The sequence below is a fragment of the Telopea speciosissima genome, chromosome 1 (assembly GCF_018873765.1).
Source record: "Telopea speciosissima isolate NSW1024214 ecotype Mountain lineage chromosome 1, Tspe_v1, whole genome shotgun sequence".
NCBI lineage: Eukaryota > Viridiplantae > Streptophyta > Magnoliopsida > Proteales > Proteaceae > Telopea > Telopea speciosissima.
In genome coordinates this window covers 34,471,820-34,490,297 of record NC_057916.1, presented here as the reverse complement: position 1 = coordinate 34,490,297, position 18,478 = coordinate 34,471,820, and the positions used below count along the sequence as shown (strand labels likewise).

At 41.8% G+C, this 18,478-nt stretch overlaps 2 protein-coding genes across 2 annotated transcripts; both read left to right on the top strand.

Annotated features, from left to right (window-relative positions):
• Positions 1-1,559: 1,559 nt before the first annotated feature.
• On the top strand, positions 1,560-4,248 carry LOC122648733 (chlorophyllase-2). The gene is made up of 2 exons (XM_043841959.1): positions 1,560-1,847; positions 3,541-4,248. Exons 1-2 carry the CDS (start codon positions 1,560-1,562, stop codon positions 4,222-4,224), a joined length of 972 nt encoding a protein of 323 aa, XP_043697894.1. The 3' UTR covers positions 4,225-4,248.
• Positions 4,249-16,911: 12,663 nt separating this feature from the next.
• LOC122648723 lies at positions 16,912-18,160 on the top strand. Its single transcript, XM_043841951.1, has 3 exons — positions 16,912-17,031; positions 17,227-17,842; positions 17,997-18,160. Exons 1-3 carry the CDS (start codon positions 16,912-16,914, stop codon positions 18,158-18,160), a joined length of 900 nt encoding a protein of 299 aa, XP_043697886.1.
• The last annotated feature ends 318 nt before the right edge of the window (positions 18,161-18,478 follow it).

The following is an 18,478-nucleotide window of genomic DNA, read 5'->3' as shown; positions in this document are numbered from 1 at the left end:
ATTCGATGAGAAGTGGAGACGAAGAAAGAAGGATTGCGAGTGGATATGCCTTATTGGCTTCGGGAGATTTCTTCCAACGGCTTTTTGGTGTTGCTGGAGCGTTGTAGATTCTACGAGACAGCAAATGACACGTAAATGGGATCGAACGTTCTAGTCTTCATTTGTAAGGAACGTTATAGCAGGTTCCGAGTTTGTTTCAATTATTAAGTCCTTGAATGGACGGAAATACCCCCAGGCTGGGGGTGTCCATTGGTCGGTTTGTCTTGTTTTGATTGTGTTGAACCGGTTTTCTACAGTAGTGGGTTAAACTAAAAACAAATAGTTCAGTTAAGTTTGATTTTGTACTGGTCTGATATTGGTTTTGGTGTAGTATGATTTACAGTGCACATGCACAAGTATTTAAAAAACAAGGAGAAAGAATGCTGCCTGGGCATGTGTGGTGCGCTGGTTCTACGTCTAGACATAGGGGCAGGCAAAATGATCGTCATGCTCTCAAAAAGATAGAATTTCTTGTTGGCGTGTGGCAGTAATGTCACCCAACCCTATTTCTGGGGTTGTGTACCACATGTGTTTTGGTAGCGTTTATTATCACAAAAAACCAATAATAAAACCATGATTTTTCTATTTCTTATTGGTTCTTTTATCGGTTTTGTTATGAGTTCGGTTCGATTTTCCAGGTTTCTAAAACTCAATCCAAAACTTATCAATAAGGTTTTGATTTTGGTTTGATCCAGTTTTATTTGGTCTAGCCGGTTGGTCCAACCAGTTGCAGTTGGATTTGCCACCCCGATACCTCTGTTTCAGGGGGGTATTTTTGTCCTTAGACTAGATGGATAGAGAAACTTCGAGGCAGAGGAATGATAGACCGATCGAAGTGTAAGTCAAAAGTCTTTTGCTTTTTTACCCAAAAAAAAAAAAAAAAATAAAAAGTCTTGTTTTTTTGGTTTTTTTGTTGCTGTTCGTTTCTGGGAACCCGCGTGTGGCTGACTGGACTTGGGAGTTGGGACCCACCATGGGACCAGTAAAATAGGTCCCACCTTACAACAATAATAGCAACATATGAAATATGAGCTGTTTTTACTTTCTCGGCCAAATCCGCAGGGTTGAGTCATTCAGGTGGGCTGGGCTTTGGTCGGTTTTGAAAACCCAGCCCAGTCCATGAGGCCAATGTCACTTGTCCCTAATCATAGCTTGGCCAAGCCCATACTTGGGCTGAAAATTCCAACCAGGGCATGGCTCATTTGGGTTCAGCTCAGACCAGTCTTGTAGCCTAAGCAATGGAATTTGACTCTCCATATCGAGGTTCTATGGCTACGCATGCAAACACCCAATACAAAAGCCTTCGGATTGATCAAGCGTATATACCATCGATCTTCAAAAACAAAATATTCCAATCCTACGGTTCTTGAGTAAGGTAGACTTCATATACACATCCGTAGCAAATATAAGGCTATAAAGGCCACACAACGTCAACACATGAACTTATCATCAGCTCGATCAAGTAAAGTGTAAAGGAAGGAAGGAAGGAAGGAAGGAAGGAAGCATTTACTTTACTTGTCATGTCTTCTTCTTCCACTGGAAATAATGTGTTTGAGATGGGAAAGTACATAGGCTTGCTGGTCCGAGTGCAAGCACAGAGTACCTGTTCCTTATCATCAGCATCATCATCAACAACTGCAGCAAAATCTGTTCCTCCGCCGCCGAAACCCCTTTTGATCGCCACGCCATCAGTGAAAGGAGACTTCCCGTTACTGCTGTTTCTTCATGGATATCTTCTCAACAATTCTTTCTACTCTCAGCTTATACTTCACATAGCCTCTCATGGCTTCATCGTTATTGCTCCTCAGGTCAGTTACGTTTCCTCGTTACTTCTAGCTGTTTCTGTGACTATTATCTTACTTGCTTTAGTAATTAATCCCAATGGAATTCTAATTAAAGAAAGCTATAAACACTTTACTCACAAATCCTTTAATTAATTGGATCGTATATATATATATAATACAGATTGATGAGATAAAAATATTCCAATATCTGAAAGCAAGTAACATTAATTTCCATCCAAATTGTTTATCATTTTAGGGTGATTCATTTGTTGGAAATATCTATATATATCAGCATAAGATTTTCAGGCCTAAATTAAATATTTTAGCTTCTTAATCCATATTATGAATTAATTAGTGAAATAAATTTTTTTGCACACTAGTGTTGAAGGAAAATGATGAGTTAAATGAAGGGGATGGTTTTTCCTTCAACCACAAAATCTCTTGACCAATCGAGGCCTTTAGATGGTGTGGGTAGGACATCAGAAAATAGTACAGAGGTATTATCGACCTAATATAGGTGTAGACATTTATGGCCATTATATTGATGGTTGTACAAATAAAAGGAAATTAGGGAGGTATAAATATTGTAAAAATCCACAGGGATTTTATTTCTCTTAATTGATTTTTTGGGGACAAGATTTTCTACATATACGCAGCAGGATGTGATTACTAAATGCTTCAATGTCTATCATGTTGGAATTCAATTAGGGCTCAATTTCGTAGCATATATTTTTGACATCATCATCTCTGTAGATGATCATCATTTCATTAAAGTTTAAAATGTCTAAGAAGTGAAGTCAATGTAAACTCGAGATTGAAACTAAGATATATGTCATCAGATATGACTGGTGGAGGATGAGCGAGGTTCTAAATATAGAGAAACAAAATCTTATACATGATGCAATCAAACAGCGTAAGGATTTACGTGGTTTCACAAGGTGCCTACGTCCACGAAGAGATTAGAATAATGTCACTAGCAATGGAATGGAAAAAAGGATTGCAGATTCTTTTTGTCACGCCTAATAATCCTAATAACCCCCATTGAAACAATTTAAAAAAAAAAACAAAGGGATACAATTTTCTGTAATCACCCCTATAAAATTATAAATTATATGAATTTTTGCGGATGAGAAAACCCACAACCTAATCCACATAATACAAGACATCAACCCTCAATGCTAAAGCCATCCAATGATAATCCTGCCTAATTACTACTCCACATTGCTGAAAAATGGTAAGACTGCATGAAAGTGTTCCTAGTGCAGGCATGAAATTAGAAACATTTGAATTAATTTTTCAAATATGATAAAGCAATGCTTAGGGAACATGAAATTCTCCTCTTTTTTTTTTTCTTCGTTATTCAATTCTGTCATTTCAATAGGGTCATCCACCTTAATTTGCCTGTACACACCCAAGATTTGATTGAAAATAATGCTTTTCTACACCCATTTTATTGGGAGTATCTATTACTTAGTATACTAAGATTATAATGTCTTTTCTTTCTACATTTTAATCAAGAATTTTGGTAGTAATGTAGTATTAGATGTTAGGGATAAAGAATGCCATCTGGTCGTGCAACCTACGTTACCCCTGCACTTAGATACATGGGTGCAAAATGACCACCACACCCTTGGTCATGATCATTTCGCTTAGGGGTGGCGTTATTTCTCCCTTGATGTTGTTTACATTGATGATTATTTCGCTTGGCAATGTATAGTTATACAATGTGGCTGGACCAGACACAAATGAGGAGATCAAGGCTGCAGCTGCAACAACAGATTGGTTATCAGCTGGGCTGCAAAACGTTCTTCCAGCAGATGTAAGACCGAGTCTAAGCAAGCTTGGACTCGCTGGCCACAGCCGTGGTGGCAAGGTTGCGTTCGCTCTTGCTCTTGGACACACCACCACTTCACTAAAATTTTCAGCCTTAATGGGTATAGACCCAGTGGACGGCATGGACAAAGGGAAACAAACTCCACCTCCGGTACTCACCTATGTTCCTCGCTCTTTCGATCTCGACATGGCGGTGTTGGTTGTTGGTTCTGGTTTGGGAGAAGTAAAGAGGAATCCTCTCTTCCCTCCCTGTGCTCCAAAGGGTGTCAACCATGAGGATTTCTTCAACGAATGTCGTGCACCGGTGAGTTATTTTGTGGTGAAAGACTATGGTCATGTTGATATGCTTGATGATGATACTAAAGGAATCAAGGGGAAAGCTACTTATTGTCTTTGTAAAAATGGTAAAGCAAGGGAACCCATGAGGAAATTCGTGGGAGGAGTGGTGGTTGCGTTTATGAAAGCTTATTTAGAAGGTGATCACAGTGACTTCATGGCTATTAGGGGAGGCAAAGGCAAAGAAATTGCAATACCTGTGGAGCTTCAAACTGTCAAGTTCCTTGTATGAGAAATTAAAAACTTAAAATTTTAGCTGCTTTATCTTGGATCCAGATTCTCTACAGCGAGCTGCTCGTCCTGTTTCATGTTGCGCAGACACAGGGTCACGCGCAATGATCGCCTTACGTTTAGAAAAAACATTCGACCAGGGGTAAGGCGGTTATTGCAAGTCACCCTGTGTCTGCACAACACGAGGCAGGAGGGGCAGCACACAGTAGAGGATCCAAATCCCTTTATCCTTTAGTTAGATTTAAATTTTTTTTTTTTCAATTGAGTTACCAAGTATAATATAAGCTCATAATTCTATATTGAGAATTTGAATTGTGAGCAAACGTGCACGATAGAGATTTGTATTCCATGCGAAACCTTGGGAATGACAAGACACCATGGTTTTGCATTGTTTCCCCTCTTTTTTCTAGCTCTTCACAAGATCAATGACAATGTTTAAAAACTCGGATCAGGTATGAAATCAATCTCCATCGATTCCAATTTGAAATCCATCGGTTTAGTCTTGAGCAGTGTTTGATATGCATTCTAGGTCGACTTTGTAAACTCGAATGACAAAAATAGTTGTTTTTATCATCTGAGAATGACTTAGAATGCATTCCAAGAATGCATACCAAACACAGCCTAAGATTGTGTTTGGTATACATTCTTGGATTGCGCTCAACGTCGATTTCTCTCTATTAAGTAAACATAAAAGTGGGGTTAATTGGAATCGGTGCCAGTCAATTCTGATCCAATTTTTAAAACCCTGATCAATGTGGTGATAGAGCCCTTGTTCTGCCCCTGCATTCCCAAATTCCCGCGTTAAATACTCTTGTTGTTGTCCTAAGGGCATATTTGGGAGAGTGTCTCACACCCAAGTACTTCAGAGCGAGAAGGAGGGACTCGACTCCTATCAATCCGGGCAGCAGTGCTGCATGTGCAGCACCTGAGATGAGGCGGTGCGCATTTACTGCCTTACCCCTACCCAAACGCCTTGCCCGAGCAGGGGTAAGGCGGTCAATGCACATGTCTCATCTCAGGTGCTGCACATGGCTGCACACTGCCCGGAATGACAGGATCTTTTTGGGAAGTAGGGGAGTGTCTCTGCTGCATGTATGTGCACTCTGCATGTACACTCACTAGCAAACATGTCTTTCTTGTGTTCCAATGGTTGGAGTTATTACCAAAAAAAAATTCCAATGGTTGGAGTCATCCGTACACGCACCCCGAGTTCCTCCAGCCGTTGGATGCATTCCGGAAAGGATTTCTTTCCAAATATACATGCAGCATAGGGGTGTTAATCGGTCGGTTCGGTCCGGGTTCGGGCCGATTTTTTCGGTTTTGGTGTGGCTTTTAGGAAAATCGAAACCAAACCAATAAGGACTATTCGGTTTCGATTTCGGTGCAGTTTGGTTTTGTGTCGATTTTGGTTTATGCTAACGGGTTGATAGCGGTTTGGTTTCGTGTCGGTTTCGATTTATGATAACGGGTTGACAACGGATTTGGATAGCCAATTATCATTCTGATGAATACAGAAATAGAAATTAACACTTTACAGTTCCAAATTCTTTCTTAGCCTGTCCTCAAAGTGGATAACTGTATCCCAAAAACTATAATTCCAATTGGAATTTTCAATAAGCACTAGGAAGATGTTTGATCATTGCAAAAGTTGTAGAAATTGTTACAACATGTAAATAGTAGTCCAAAGGAAACAGATAAGCAGACAATGGAATTCAAGCAAGTATTACAAAACAAATACTAGAAAGAACATTTAATTCACAGTAGTCAACATTACACAAAAGGGCTCTTCTAAAATCACTTAGGGACATACTGAATTGAGGAGACCAATCTAACCCTGATATACCTAGAAACAATATTAAATAAAGGTTAAGCCAACAATACTAGTGTAGTAGTGTGATACACAATACGCTTTCATTCTACTTCCCCAAACACAGACTCTCTCTCTCCTTCCTCAGTCTCTCAAATCGCAAATCACCTCCCGTCTCTGCAAATCGGAGTTCAGAACCTAAGTAGAACTCGCCGTTGCAAATAGTAAAGAAGCAAGTCGTTGCAAATCTCCCTCCACCTAGTTTTTATTTCGCAAACAAATAGCACAGTAGCAAGTCGAAGAGAGAGAACATCGACCATTGGAAAACGCTTGGGCTTCTGGTTTTGGATTCTTCGTCATGATTTTGAACCTGTCAATCCTCGACGGGAACGAGAATTTGAAGTGGTGGAGCATTTGGAGGTGTTTTCACTGATACAAGATCTTGGGGAAGAAGAAGAACCGAAGTTTCGCTACCGGTTGCCTGAGTGCCGCCAAGAGTGAGAGTTGAGAGTTGAGAGTCTTGCCTCTTGAGTGTTAGGAGTTTAGGAAAAGTTGAACAGAAGAAAGAATGAAAGGGGTTAGTCGATTAGGGGTTAGGGCATTTAGTCTTTGCTAGGATTTGTACCGGGTCGGGTTGGTTCGGTCCGGGTTCGGGTTCACAATGCATCATCGGTTTAGATTGAACCGAGCCAAAACCGAATGACTCCTAAACACAAAATCGAAGCCGATCCAATAAGAGGTTGGTCCGGTGTGGTTCAGGCTCATTCGGGTCGGGTCAGGCCAGTTCAGCAGGTTCGGTTTTGGTATTCACACCGCTAATGCAGTAGAACTGGACTCAAATCGAGAAGTTGTTGCATCTTCTATCTAGTCACGGTCCTCACCCCTCTCCCAAAATAAGTAGAATAGTAAATTCATATGTTTCTTTCACCATAATAGATAAATTGCATTGGATAAGAAAATAATACACAACTGATATAATTTTAATAAAGGGAACAGAATCCTAAAAGGGATTAGGGCTGCTGCGCCCAGACAGGGAGAGCAAAATGAATGCCCTGACCCAAATGTATGGGTTGTATGAGCTTGTGTGATTCATTTTTTTGAACCTAATATTTTATCTAACATACTACAATTTCTGAACCTTAAGTTACTTGTCATTTATTATGTTTGTGCAACTTAAGTTTTGAAATGACAAATGCTAATTAAGGATAAAGGACAATAAGGGTTATACCCTTGAATTGACCATAAGATTAATTCAGAATTTACCATTAAATTGATTCTCTAAAGTGTGAAACTAACCACACTAGGGTTCATTATGGGAATGACAATTCATTGTAATAAATGGGAGGAAGTAACCTATATATTGGATATTAACCGTCATGATTCATGAGTTGGAGTTTTTATTTTGAATATTAAGGAAATTGATGTTTCATATATATCCATTAGCAAATGCAACACAAGACATTTACTTGGCATGTGCCAATATGATCCAAGTAGGAGAATGTTGGCTAATGTGGCCTAATTTCCGCATCACCATGAGTAGTTGTAATGGTGGTTTCATTGCTTATCCAAGAGGGTAACTACCTTGATCATAGGTAGTTACCAAAGTATAGGGATAAGACAAGGGGGTTTGGCTTCAAGTCTGGACTTAAGGGGATTCCACCTAATCACTGTACTACTAAGGGAGAGACTGAGAAGCCAGATAACAACCTTGTTGTCCATTATCGGATTCTAGAATACACTATAGGAGAGAGCCATTGGAGTAAGGATCATCTGAGTTGGACATTGCGTCTAGAGACAACATTGGGACAAGAGGTAGGTCTTCCACCTTTGTGATTTCCACTGCCATTATAGAATGACCATTTTCCTGGATCACCTGTACGTACGTGCTCTACAGACATGCTAATTAGTTGATACATATCCAAGTCAATGATGAAGGTATACTGTCCGTTATTTATTTTCATTTTTTTTATTATTTCCTTCTCCCTTTCTTTAACCATGATAAAGAGGGCAGACCTTGGTGCAATGATATGGTTGCTCCATTGTGACCTAGTAATGTGGGTTCAAGTCAAGAAACAACTTCTCCCCGAAGTTGGGGTAAGTTTGTAGGAATTATTTAATTCTCTAATTGTGTGTCCCACATGACCATAACTTATTGATTAAGTATGTCCCAATATAGTAATTGGATTTAATTAATTGAGGAAACCTATTAGACTACTAACTTATTTCCTTCTCCCTTTCTTTAACCATGATAAAGAGGGCAGACCTTGGTGCAATGATATGGTTGCTCCATTGTGACCTAGTAATGTGGGTTCAAGTCGAGAAACAACTTCTCCCCGAAGTTGGGGTAAGTTTGTAGGAAATATTTAATTCTCTAATTGTGTGTCCCACATGACCATAACTTATTGATCAAGTATGTCCCAATATAGTAATTGGATTTAATTAATTGAGGAAACCTATTGGACTACTAACTTGGAGATTAGAGTCGTACTCTAAATAGCAATCCTTGATGGGAGGAGTACATCACAATATCTATATAACGGACTCTGGGTCTTCTTTCTATTTGTACTAAGTTTCATATCAGTCCATTACTGAGAAACATTGTGGGAGATCAAGAGGGAGAAACCTAAAAGTTCCATTATTTGTTCATATTGCAGAGATTTGAAGACGAAAGTTGTCATCACTAGTGGGAGTCAAAGAATCATCTCACATCATATGATGGTGAATATTATGAACAGATCACTCTACTTTATACGGGTCTACATAAGGTTCATATGGTATGAATAAGAGAGAGAATGTCAATACGAACTCCACGGTTGCTCATTACATGGACGGATATGGGAATCGTATTATCGGATCCAATCGCATGGATCTTCTCCATATGGCATGCGATCCCTTTATTGCATGAGATCCGCATGCAATATTCTCCAGTATTCTTCTTCCTTTTCATCTCTTCTTTATATTTGTAAAGTTAGTCAATAAAATAGGAAAGTCATTGTATATATCTATTTTTCCATTCATTCAATGAAAGCAACCAATTACAGTCTATTGGACTTACTATTCTAACATGGTATCATCCTAAGATCAATCCCGTTTTGGGTTCTTCCGGCTCCCCCATGGCCGAACCTCCCATCACCATCTCATCTCCCTACTTCCTCCATTCTTCGGATCAACTGGGCTCTTCTTTGGTTACCCCTTTGCTTGATGGGGATAACTATCCCACTTGGCGTCGCTCCATGCTCATGGCTTTGGAAGTGAAGAACAAAATTGGTTTTCTTGATGGTTCCCTTGAGGCCCCTGACTCCGCCTCTACTGATTACCCTCATTGGGTCCGTTGCAACAGCAAGGTTCGATCATGGATCGTGCATTCTACCATCTCTTCTATTGCCCACAATATCATATGGATAGATTCCGCCATTGATGTTCGGTCCGATCCCCATAATCGCTTCTCACAGAAGAATTCTCCTTGCATTTTTGAGATCTGTCATGCCCTCTCCACACATGTTCGGGGGACGAATTCAATCTCTGCCTACTTCACCAAGATCAAGGCCCTTCGTGATGAACTCCTGTCTTACCGCGAACTTCCATCTTGCACTTGTGGCGCCATGTCCACCTTACAAACCGTGCTCTTTAAAGATTATTTAATGGATTTTTGCAGGGCTTGAACAAGACCTACATGGCTGTTTGTAGCCAGATCTTACTTATGGACCCGTTCCATCGTCCTTGATTCGACTGTGATGGTTGTTGCTTCCCTCAAAATCGAACCAGCGCCCCTTGCTGCTGCTGCCCGAACCACTTCTTTTGGCACCAAACCTCATTATCACTGCACTTACTGTGGCAAAGATGCCCACTCTGAATCTCGATGCTACAAGAAGCATGCGTTCTAGGACGGATGGAAGGAACGGGCTGGCTCCAGGCGGTCTGACAATGGCAATCGCCCCACACGCCCCCCGTTGCTGCTATGGCCTCTACCGCCCCCCACCACTTACGCACCTGCTTTCACGCATGCCCAGATTTATCACCTCATGTCGTTGCTCCCATCTGGTACTCATCCCTTGGTCAATATGACAGGTAATATCCACCCCTTCCTTTCTTCAACTTGGATTCTTGATACCGGGGGCACCCACCACATTACATTTGATCCTTCCCTCTTTGATAGCTTGGAACCATCCAACACGTCCTCACTCATTACCCTTCCTGATGGTTCCCAAGCACTTGGTACCCACGTTGGCACCATTTCCCTTGCCCCTGTAATTTCTTTACAGCGTATTTTACATGTCCCTTCTTTTCGTTATAATCTTCTCTCTATTAGTACCTTAACTGCTACTTCTCCATTCTGATTTCCTTTTCTTCAGATGCTTTCAGGACTATCAATCGCAGAAGATTATAGCGACGGGTAAGAGGCGGGGCGGCCTCTACTTTCTTGAGGTTGGTCCAATTGCTTCTGCGGTATCTACAGGGGCCCATTCTGATCTCTGGCACTGGCGTTTGGGTCACCCCGAGTTATAATCGTACCCAGGATAATAATTAATTATTCTTTCTTCCTTATGACGTGTAAATACCGTTGTCCTGTGCTGGTGAATTGTTCTGAATGGTGGTCAAACCCAGCTACAAGATCATTGACCATAGTACGGGTTTACCTGTGGTGGAAAGATTCCTCAACTGGCAGTGGGGGAAATTCATTGATGGTGACTTTGTTGACTATCCTCCAAGTACCAACCCGGGAAGCGAAGAATTTCAGAGAGAGTACCCCGGAGCGTCGCCTCACTTGGACACTTCGTTTAGTGATAAACTTGGTATTGCTGTGGGGAAACTATTTGGGGTCATGGGGGACACACCATGACAGTTGGGAAGTAAGTTTCTAGCCCCTTGTTTTGTTTGTTTACCCTTCCCTTTGATGTCCTCGAAGTACGGGGTAAAGTGGGGCATGTCTGGGTTAAGCTGTAACCCATCCTTGCTTGGATGGTTTACTATGTGGTTGGGTACTAAGTAAAGCCACCATAGGACCGCCTAGGCTATTTTAGCTGAATGGTGGAATATTTTATTGTGGGTCCCACTTACCTTGGGAAATGTGTAAGGGACTTGTGTTTTCATATCTGGTGGACCCCACTTATAAATCTTCTTTTCCTTGTGGGACCAATGGGTGGACCCATTTAACCTAATATGACCCAAAATGGGTTTTGACCTATTTAATACCCAATCAAACAGACCTTAGGAGGGGTTTAAGTTATAAATAGAGGCTTGGATTCCCTTAGCCCATTTCTTTTACTCCTTAAGCCAAAAACATGGAAGAGAGCAAGAAGAAAGGGGAAAAGGAAGAAGGTGGGTGAAAGGGCTTGGCTGGAGACTTGAGACCCCACCCCTTGGAGCCCTAAACGTGGAGTTCCTCTGTCTTGGTCAGGTAGGCCATTAAACTCTCATCCCTTCTTCTATTTTTGGGTTTTGGAAACTTGGGAGATGGGAAAACCTTGACCTAGGGTTCTACTTGGAACCCAAGGATCGATTGGAACCTTTAACCTATGCTATTGTGGAGTTATTACACTCCATTGTTAACCCTAAGACTCACCATCTCATCCTACTTGAAAGACTTAGGGTTTCTACCCTATTATGCCTTACATTAAGTTCATCTTAGATTCTCCTCTTGAATCCTTTGGGTTGTATGGACCTAATGAGGTCTTAGGACCCTAAGGGACCTAGGGGGAAGCTCCTTTGATGTTCTCATACCTTCAAACTCCTTGGGAATGAAACTCTTGATGAAAAACCCCTTGAATCTCGGACCTGAAGGTGTAAGGTTTTACATGTGGTTTTGAGACCTACGAGACACCACCCTTAAAACCGCCAGGCTTTAAAGCTACTGGTTAGAGAGGTTTTACATGCGATTTTAGGATTTGGGTTAAGACCACCCATAAAACCACCCTACCTTTGAAGCCCTATACTTAGGTGATTTAAGGGATGCCTTTTGGGGATCCTCTCCATTCTTTGTTTAACCTTATTCTCACTTTTTCCCTAGGGTTAAACCTCCTACTTTGTGGCGTATTACTCAATCGTGGCGACAAACTTGTAACAACAGAACATAACTTATATTATGAGTGGGTTTGGTTATTGTTTGGGTTTGCTATTATTAATTGTATATGTACCATGCTACTAGTATACGTTATTAAGCATGATTGCACATCTTACATACTTTATAATACTTGATTGATATGATGATGTTGTGATTGCTCTCCATCTTTTATTTGGGTTACGGTGCCGGTAAGTGCCGGTGTCGGAACCCCATGAATGTATAATATCTTTTATTGAATGTCATATTGAACTGTATGCGTCGTGCTGTGCTGGTACCTGGGTACTAGATAGAATGGAACGTTGATGCATCCGGAATACCTCTCAGGACGATAGAACTTGCATGTAGTAGATCTGCGGCTAAGACCTTTGTACCCTTATGCTACGACCCTTACCAATAGGGGTTTAGGTGTTGGGTAACCAGAGCTCTGGATTCTGTGGAGTGAGAGAGAGCCAGTCATGGTAGTAATGGTTATCGGGGTCTGCCATTGGGTGGTTTTGGTGGCTTCGACCGGCGTAGGCCCCCTGGTGACAATTGAGGTTTCGATGTGGCGATAATCTTAGTGACCCACAGTGTCTCTCGAGTTGTTATAGTAGCATATACCATTGACTTAGTCTGTAGGTGGAAAATTTACTAACATGTGTATGCATCATGAACTATAGGTGAATTTTGTGTTTATGCATCCCCATCCCCTCACTAGTTTAGTGGAGCTAACCCCTTGTGTACACACTTTTTAGATTATGATGCAGGCGGCGGAGGAGCACTGCGATCGATGTTCTTGAAATGATTTTACCTACAGGGCATACTGATGGCTAGGACTTGGTCCCCTTTTTTATTTTAACTTTTGGGCCTTATGCCTTTATAATAACATTATCTGTTACACTATATATTTTGTGTAGTCACTATATAGTCAACTCAAGATGAAAACTTTAAACTATATGTATCACTTAGTAGTTTGAGCATGAAATAATTATTATGGTAAACGCTTCCGCTTGTATTTCTGATCTTTCAAAATATAATATTTCTTCCTCCACGTTCTAATATTACTGTGTTGTTAATATTAGTTTTGACTGTGTATTGGGACACTGCATCTGTGATCCTGGTAGTGGTTGTGATGATATGTGTCGTCCTAGTCATACCTTTTTATTATATTTTATCTCTTATTAGGATGAGGGTGTGACAGCGTGGTATCAGAGCGTGATGCTCTGCACCAATCACAGTCTAGCGAAGACCCTTGATTTTCTCTACACAATTAGGTTCAAAACTTAAAATCTGGCAAGATAATAAGTTGATGAGTACACAACATAGGTAGAAGACTAGTTAAGAGTGAAAGCCGATAACATCGATAATAAACAAAGTAACAAGGCACAGTAATGAAAAAAAAACTATTCATTCATAATTTCAGTTGAATTTCTTGAGCTCTTACATAAATGGGAAAAGAAATAGACTACTACTACTTGAACTAAACTAATGTAAAGGGCATAAAACGTAAGAAAACATAAAAGAACTATAGACCCTAAGCTTAGGATTCCATGTCACTGTCACTGTCAGTCTCTGTGTTTGAATGTAGAAATTTTTGGGTGGTTGATCAGGCGATTGTATGATCTACTTGTAACTTGCACTTCAACCGCCCAAGCCAACAATGGAATTTTTGACTAGCTTTCCTTGGCCAATCCAATTCTAACTCATAGTACTCCTCCTTTATGTTTTTCCCATCACTTACGACTTGTCATGCATGCATATGTGTGTGGGAACTCAATGACTTAAACTCTTCTTTTATGCGTTGATAATTTGACTCCTTTTTTTTTATGAGGGTGACGAATGAGCAGGTACTTGAAATGGTTCGTACCCGTTCTAGTGGGAATCGTTCCCCTCCCCATGATGAGGTCGCAGACTCCTCAGGTGCGGTTCTGTTAGAGATGCCTCTAGTTCAAAATGATGCGGGGGTTACCGCAATGCTGAAAAACATGTTGTAAGCTATGCTACAGGATTAGCGGGCCATGCAACAAGAGCAGCACTTATTCATGCAAACCATGAACGCCCAGCTTTAAGCAATAGCAAGGGAAACGCAGCCAGTGCCCCCATCGCAGGTACCACCACCTGTACCTCCCTCAGAACCTGCTACCACTGGTGCGCAGGGCAACCCACCCCTGCACTTGCTACACAACCCTCCCTCACTGCTCACAATGTCATCATTATGGTGAATGATATGATGAGAAGTTTCTTGCGACCCCAAGATGAATTTTTGAAGGACACGTTCTTGGATAAGCTAAAAGACCTTCAGCAACGTCAAGAACTATTCATGAATGAGGTAACTGCTACAGTGTAACATCCGCAGCAGCAGTTCATGGCTAGTCTGAATGCACAGTTTCACACTGCGCAGTGGGCACAAGCTGTTCCAGGGACTCCTCCAGTGTCGGATACACACCCTGTACCTGATAAGTCTGGGAAGGACGGACAAGAGGAGGAATATGTAACTTAGCTAAAATCCAGAAAGAGACCTATAAGTCCACAGGAACCCGTGGGACCCAATAAGAATTTTTAAGGGACCTACCCTGGTTAAACTCTAGTGCAGGCTGGGAGATGGAATGCAACTCCACATAATCGGTCATCACGGTCCACCAATACCCCTCAGGCTTGTGATCCAAATATTACATGCTACGGATGCAGCGAGCGGGGGCATATGATTAGGAATTACCCATACCATAAGGCCGAGTACGTGCCGTATCTGAATGTCTTGTATCCCGAGGAGTCACAGCGGGACAGTGGGTCCCAAAGCAACGTCTTACCATGATTCTAGAGTGGACAGAGTCACCACCGAGCGCAGTGATAGGTATCTTATTCTTAATGCCTGACATGCATTATTTTCTTCACATTGCTAACATGACTATAAGATGAAGTTCATTGTGTCAGGTACCATATGTTCATACCTATTACATGTTTATGCTCTGTTTTATTAGAACTTTGAACTCAATTTTAGTTTTCGATCGTTGCTATAGGAATCCCTTAGTACATAGCCTACTATCGGTGAGAGACTCACCAAAGGACTTATTACGTAGTCTAAAGATTAGGAGGAGGGTTGTTCTTTTCTTTTCTTTTGTTTTCTCGTGGCCTCAATGATTAGCCCAGGCTTCTTTGGGAGATATCCATAGTTCTGAGATTGGCCCCGAATATCCTTGGGCATGCCTATCCTTGGCCTTGTTTGACCCTGAGTACCACTTAGGAGTGTCAGATGGAGAATTTGGTATCAGCCCTGAGCGATCCTTGGGAGAATGACTTGGATCTTGCCTGAGCTTGAGTACCCCTCGGGAGTATTAGATGGAGATCTCGGTGTCAACCCTGAGCATCCTCAGGAGAGCTGATTCTTAAATCTTGACTGGCTTTGAGCGTCACTTAGGTGAGTCGATTGAGTTTGAGCATCGGCCCCATGAGTCCCTTTGGGAGTGCTATTCTTAGAACTCATTAGTAATCGTACTGGAAGTACTGGGAGTGGTCCTGAGTGCTCTTGGGTGAGCCTATGGTACCCGTGTCACTTGGGAGTACCATTCCTAGGACTTATCGATAACCCTACCAGAAATGTTAGGAATGACTTGGTATATGGGCCTAGTCCATGGACCTTGTCCTATAGGATCCCAGATATGTGTCTAAATTTTGGAGGGGCGGTGAAAGGCTGTAAGGCGTGTAGTGGAGTGTTAATACGGCTGTTCGCCCACAACTGAAGGATGGTTAGAAGAGGTAGTCTAGACTAGAGGTAAAGAAATTGGTAATAGCTCTTGGGATGGAAGTCGGTGTAGAATATTCTGTCGGGAGTTGGTCTTGTAGTCTTGTGTGGTTGAATGGCCTTGAAAATTGGAACTGAAGTATTTGACAGAACTTTACTCAATAATATGTATAAGTGGAGTAATGGGTCACTAATGCGTTCCCTCCATATTGGGAGTGAACAATAGGAGATTCCATCAATATTTCAATTCATTCTAAAGTTGAGTTAGGTAATGGAGAATCAGAAGTGAAAGTCTTCAGATCAAAAACCTCATGAGAAAAGTAGTATAAACCTAACCTTGCAACCCAAGTGATGGGTGTATGACTTTGGATGTAGTCCAGAGGTTTAGTTGGACCTTTTGTTTCCTTATGGTTTGTATCCAAAGATCGAACCTCTTGGGCTCTTATGTATGTTGACTTATAATCCACAGATTTCAGGATCGTCTTAAACTACATCGTTAGTGGTGGATGTTGTTAGAAATCTGAGTTCAAGCAGCTCAAACCAGATAAAAGAGTTATATCACTATAGAAAGAGAGGACCTGGATTTGCTGGTAGAGGGTGTTACCTTGTCTATGACAGCCTTATCAAGTACAGTCGACACTAATGGAAAAGATCAAGTCGGCCTAAATTTCCATTGAGGAGTTTCAAGGGATAAGTGAGGCAATCAAAGAAGACACGCAATGAGAACTAGACTTCACTTTAATAGAGGATGGTGTTCTCATGTTTAGAGATCGATTGTGCGTACCTTATGGTGCTCAGTTGAGGAAGGGAGTGTTATTTGAAGCCCACTACTCTCCTTATTCAATTCACCCAGGCAGCTACCGAGACTTGAAAAAGCGCTATTAGTGGAGTGGGATGAAGAGAGATGTAGCTGAATTTGTGGTAAGATGTCCCACATGTCAGCAGGTGAAGGAGGATAGGCAACGACCTCATGGCCTTTTTCAGTCGTTGCCCATTCTGGAGTGGAAGTGGGAACTTGTTACCATGGACTTCGTCATTATGAGTGGTAGATGACAGATTGATGAAGACAACTCATTTCATCCCGGTGTGGATCACTTACTCGATGGACAAGTTAGCTCGCTTGTGTATTGGCAATGTGGTTCGTCTGCATGGAGTTCCAGTTAGCATCATCTTTGACCGGGATCCCAAATTCACATCTAAGTTCTGGGGTGGATTTCAGAAGGCAATGGGTACATTGTTGAGTTTTAGTACAGCTTTCCATCCTCAGACTGATGGACAGTTAGAGAAGACTAATCAGACATTGGAAGATATGCTCCGAGCTTGTGCCATTGACATGCAAGGCAGCTGGGATGAGCACATCTCACTCATCGAGTTTACTTATAATAACAGTTACCATTCTACTATTGGTATGGCACAGTTCGAAGCTCAGTATGGGAAGATGTGCCAAACACCTCTATACTGGGACGAGGTGGGCGAATGGCATATTCTTGGTCCCGAGTTGATTCAGACGACATGCGAGAAGGTGGACTTGATTTGTAAATGGATCAAAGTAGCCCAGTCTAGGCAGAAAGGTTATGCGGATCTGAGGCGAAAAGACCTGGAGTTCACTATCAGCGATAATGTGTTCCTTAAGGTATCACCCACCAAAGGGGTGATGCATTTTAGTAAGAAGGGCAAGCTGAGTCCGAGGTTTATAGGGCCTTTTGAGATCCTTACAAGGATTGGGCTAGTAGTGTATCGGTTGGAACTCCCTCCGTCCTTGGATGGTGTGCATAACACCTTCCATGTGTCCATGTTACAAAAGTACGTTCATGACCCAAGCCATGTTCTATCACAGGAGCCGCCAGAGCTAGCGGCCGACATATCTTACAAAGAGCAACCTCAGAAGATTCTGGATAGTAACGTTGTTCACCTTCACAACCGGCCTATCCACTATGTGAAGGTGAAATGGTGCAATCATCCTGAGGAGGAAGCATCTTGGGAGACAGAAGTAGAGATGCGGGCAAAGTACCCTTTCCTTGTTTTCCTACAAGGTATGTCAAATTTCGGGGACGAAATTTCTTGTAAGGTGGGGGGAATGTTATAACCGCACCCAGCATAATAATTAATTATTCTTTCTTCCTTGTGAAGTGTAAATACCGTTGTCCTGTATGCTGGTGAATTATTCTCAATGGTGGTCAAACCCAGCTACAAGATCATTGACCATAGTACGGGTTTACCAGTGGAGGAAAGATTCCTCAACCGACAGTGGGGGAAATTCATTGATAGTGACTTTGTTGACTATCCTCCAAGTACCAGCCCGGGAAGTGAAGAATTTTAGAGAGAGTACCCTGGAGCGTCGCCTCACTTAGACACTTCGTTCAATGATGAACTTAGTATTGCTGTGGGGAAACTATTCGGGGTCATGGGGGACACACCATGACAGTTGAGAAGTAAGTTTCTAGCCCCTTGTTTTGTTTGTTTACCCTTCCCTTTGATGTCCTCGAAGTACGGGGTAAAGCGGGGCATGTCTGGGTTAAGCTGTAACCTATCCTTGCTTGGATGGTTTACTATGTGGTTGGGTACTAAGCAAAGCCACCATAGGACCGCCTAGGCTATTTTAGCTGAATGGTGAAATATTTTATTGTGGGTTCCACTTACCTTGGGAAATGTGTAAGGGACTTGTGTTC

What these genes read in the sequence shown, in the direction of transcription:
- LOC122648733 (XM_043841959.1), top strand. Translation starts at nt 1,560, where the DNA reads ATGTCTTCTTCTTCCACTGGAAATAATGTGTTTGAGATGGGAAAGTAC. An exon ending in TCATCGTTATTGCTCCTCAG is followed by an intron (nt 1,848 to 3,540) that starts GTCAGTTACGTT and finishes GGCAATGTATAG; the next exon opens with TTATACAATGTGGCTGGACC.
- LOC122648723 (XM_043841951.1), top strand. Translation starts at nt 16,912, where the DNA reads ATGGACAAGTTAGCTCGCTTGTGTATTGGCAATGTGGTTCGTCTGCAT. An exon ending in TCTGGGGTGGATTTCAGAAG is followed by an intron (nt 17,032 to 17,226) that starts GCAATGGGTACA and finishes GGTATGGCACAG; the next exon opens with TTCGAAGCTCAGTATGGGAA. An exon ending in TTTCCTTGTTTTCCTACAAG is followed by an intron (nt 17,843 to 17,996) that starts GTATGTCAAATT and finishes GGTCAAACCCAG; the next exon opens with CTACAAGATCATTGACCATA.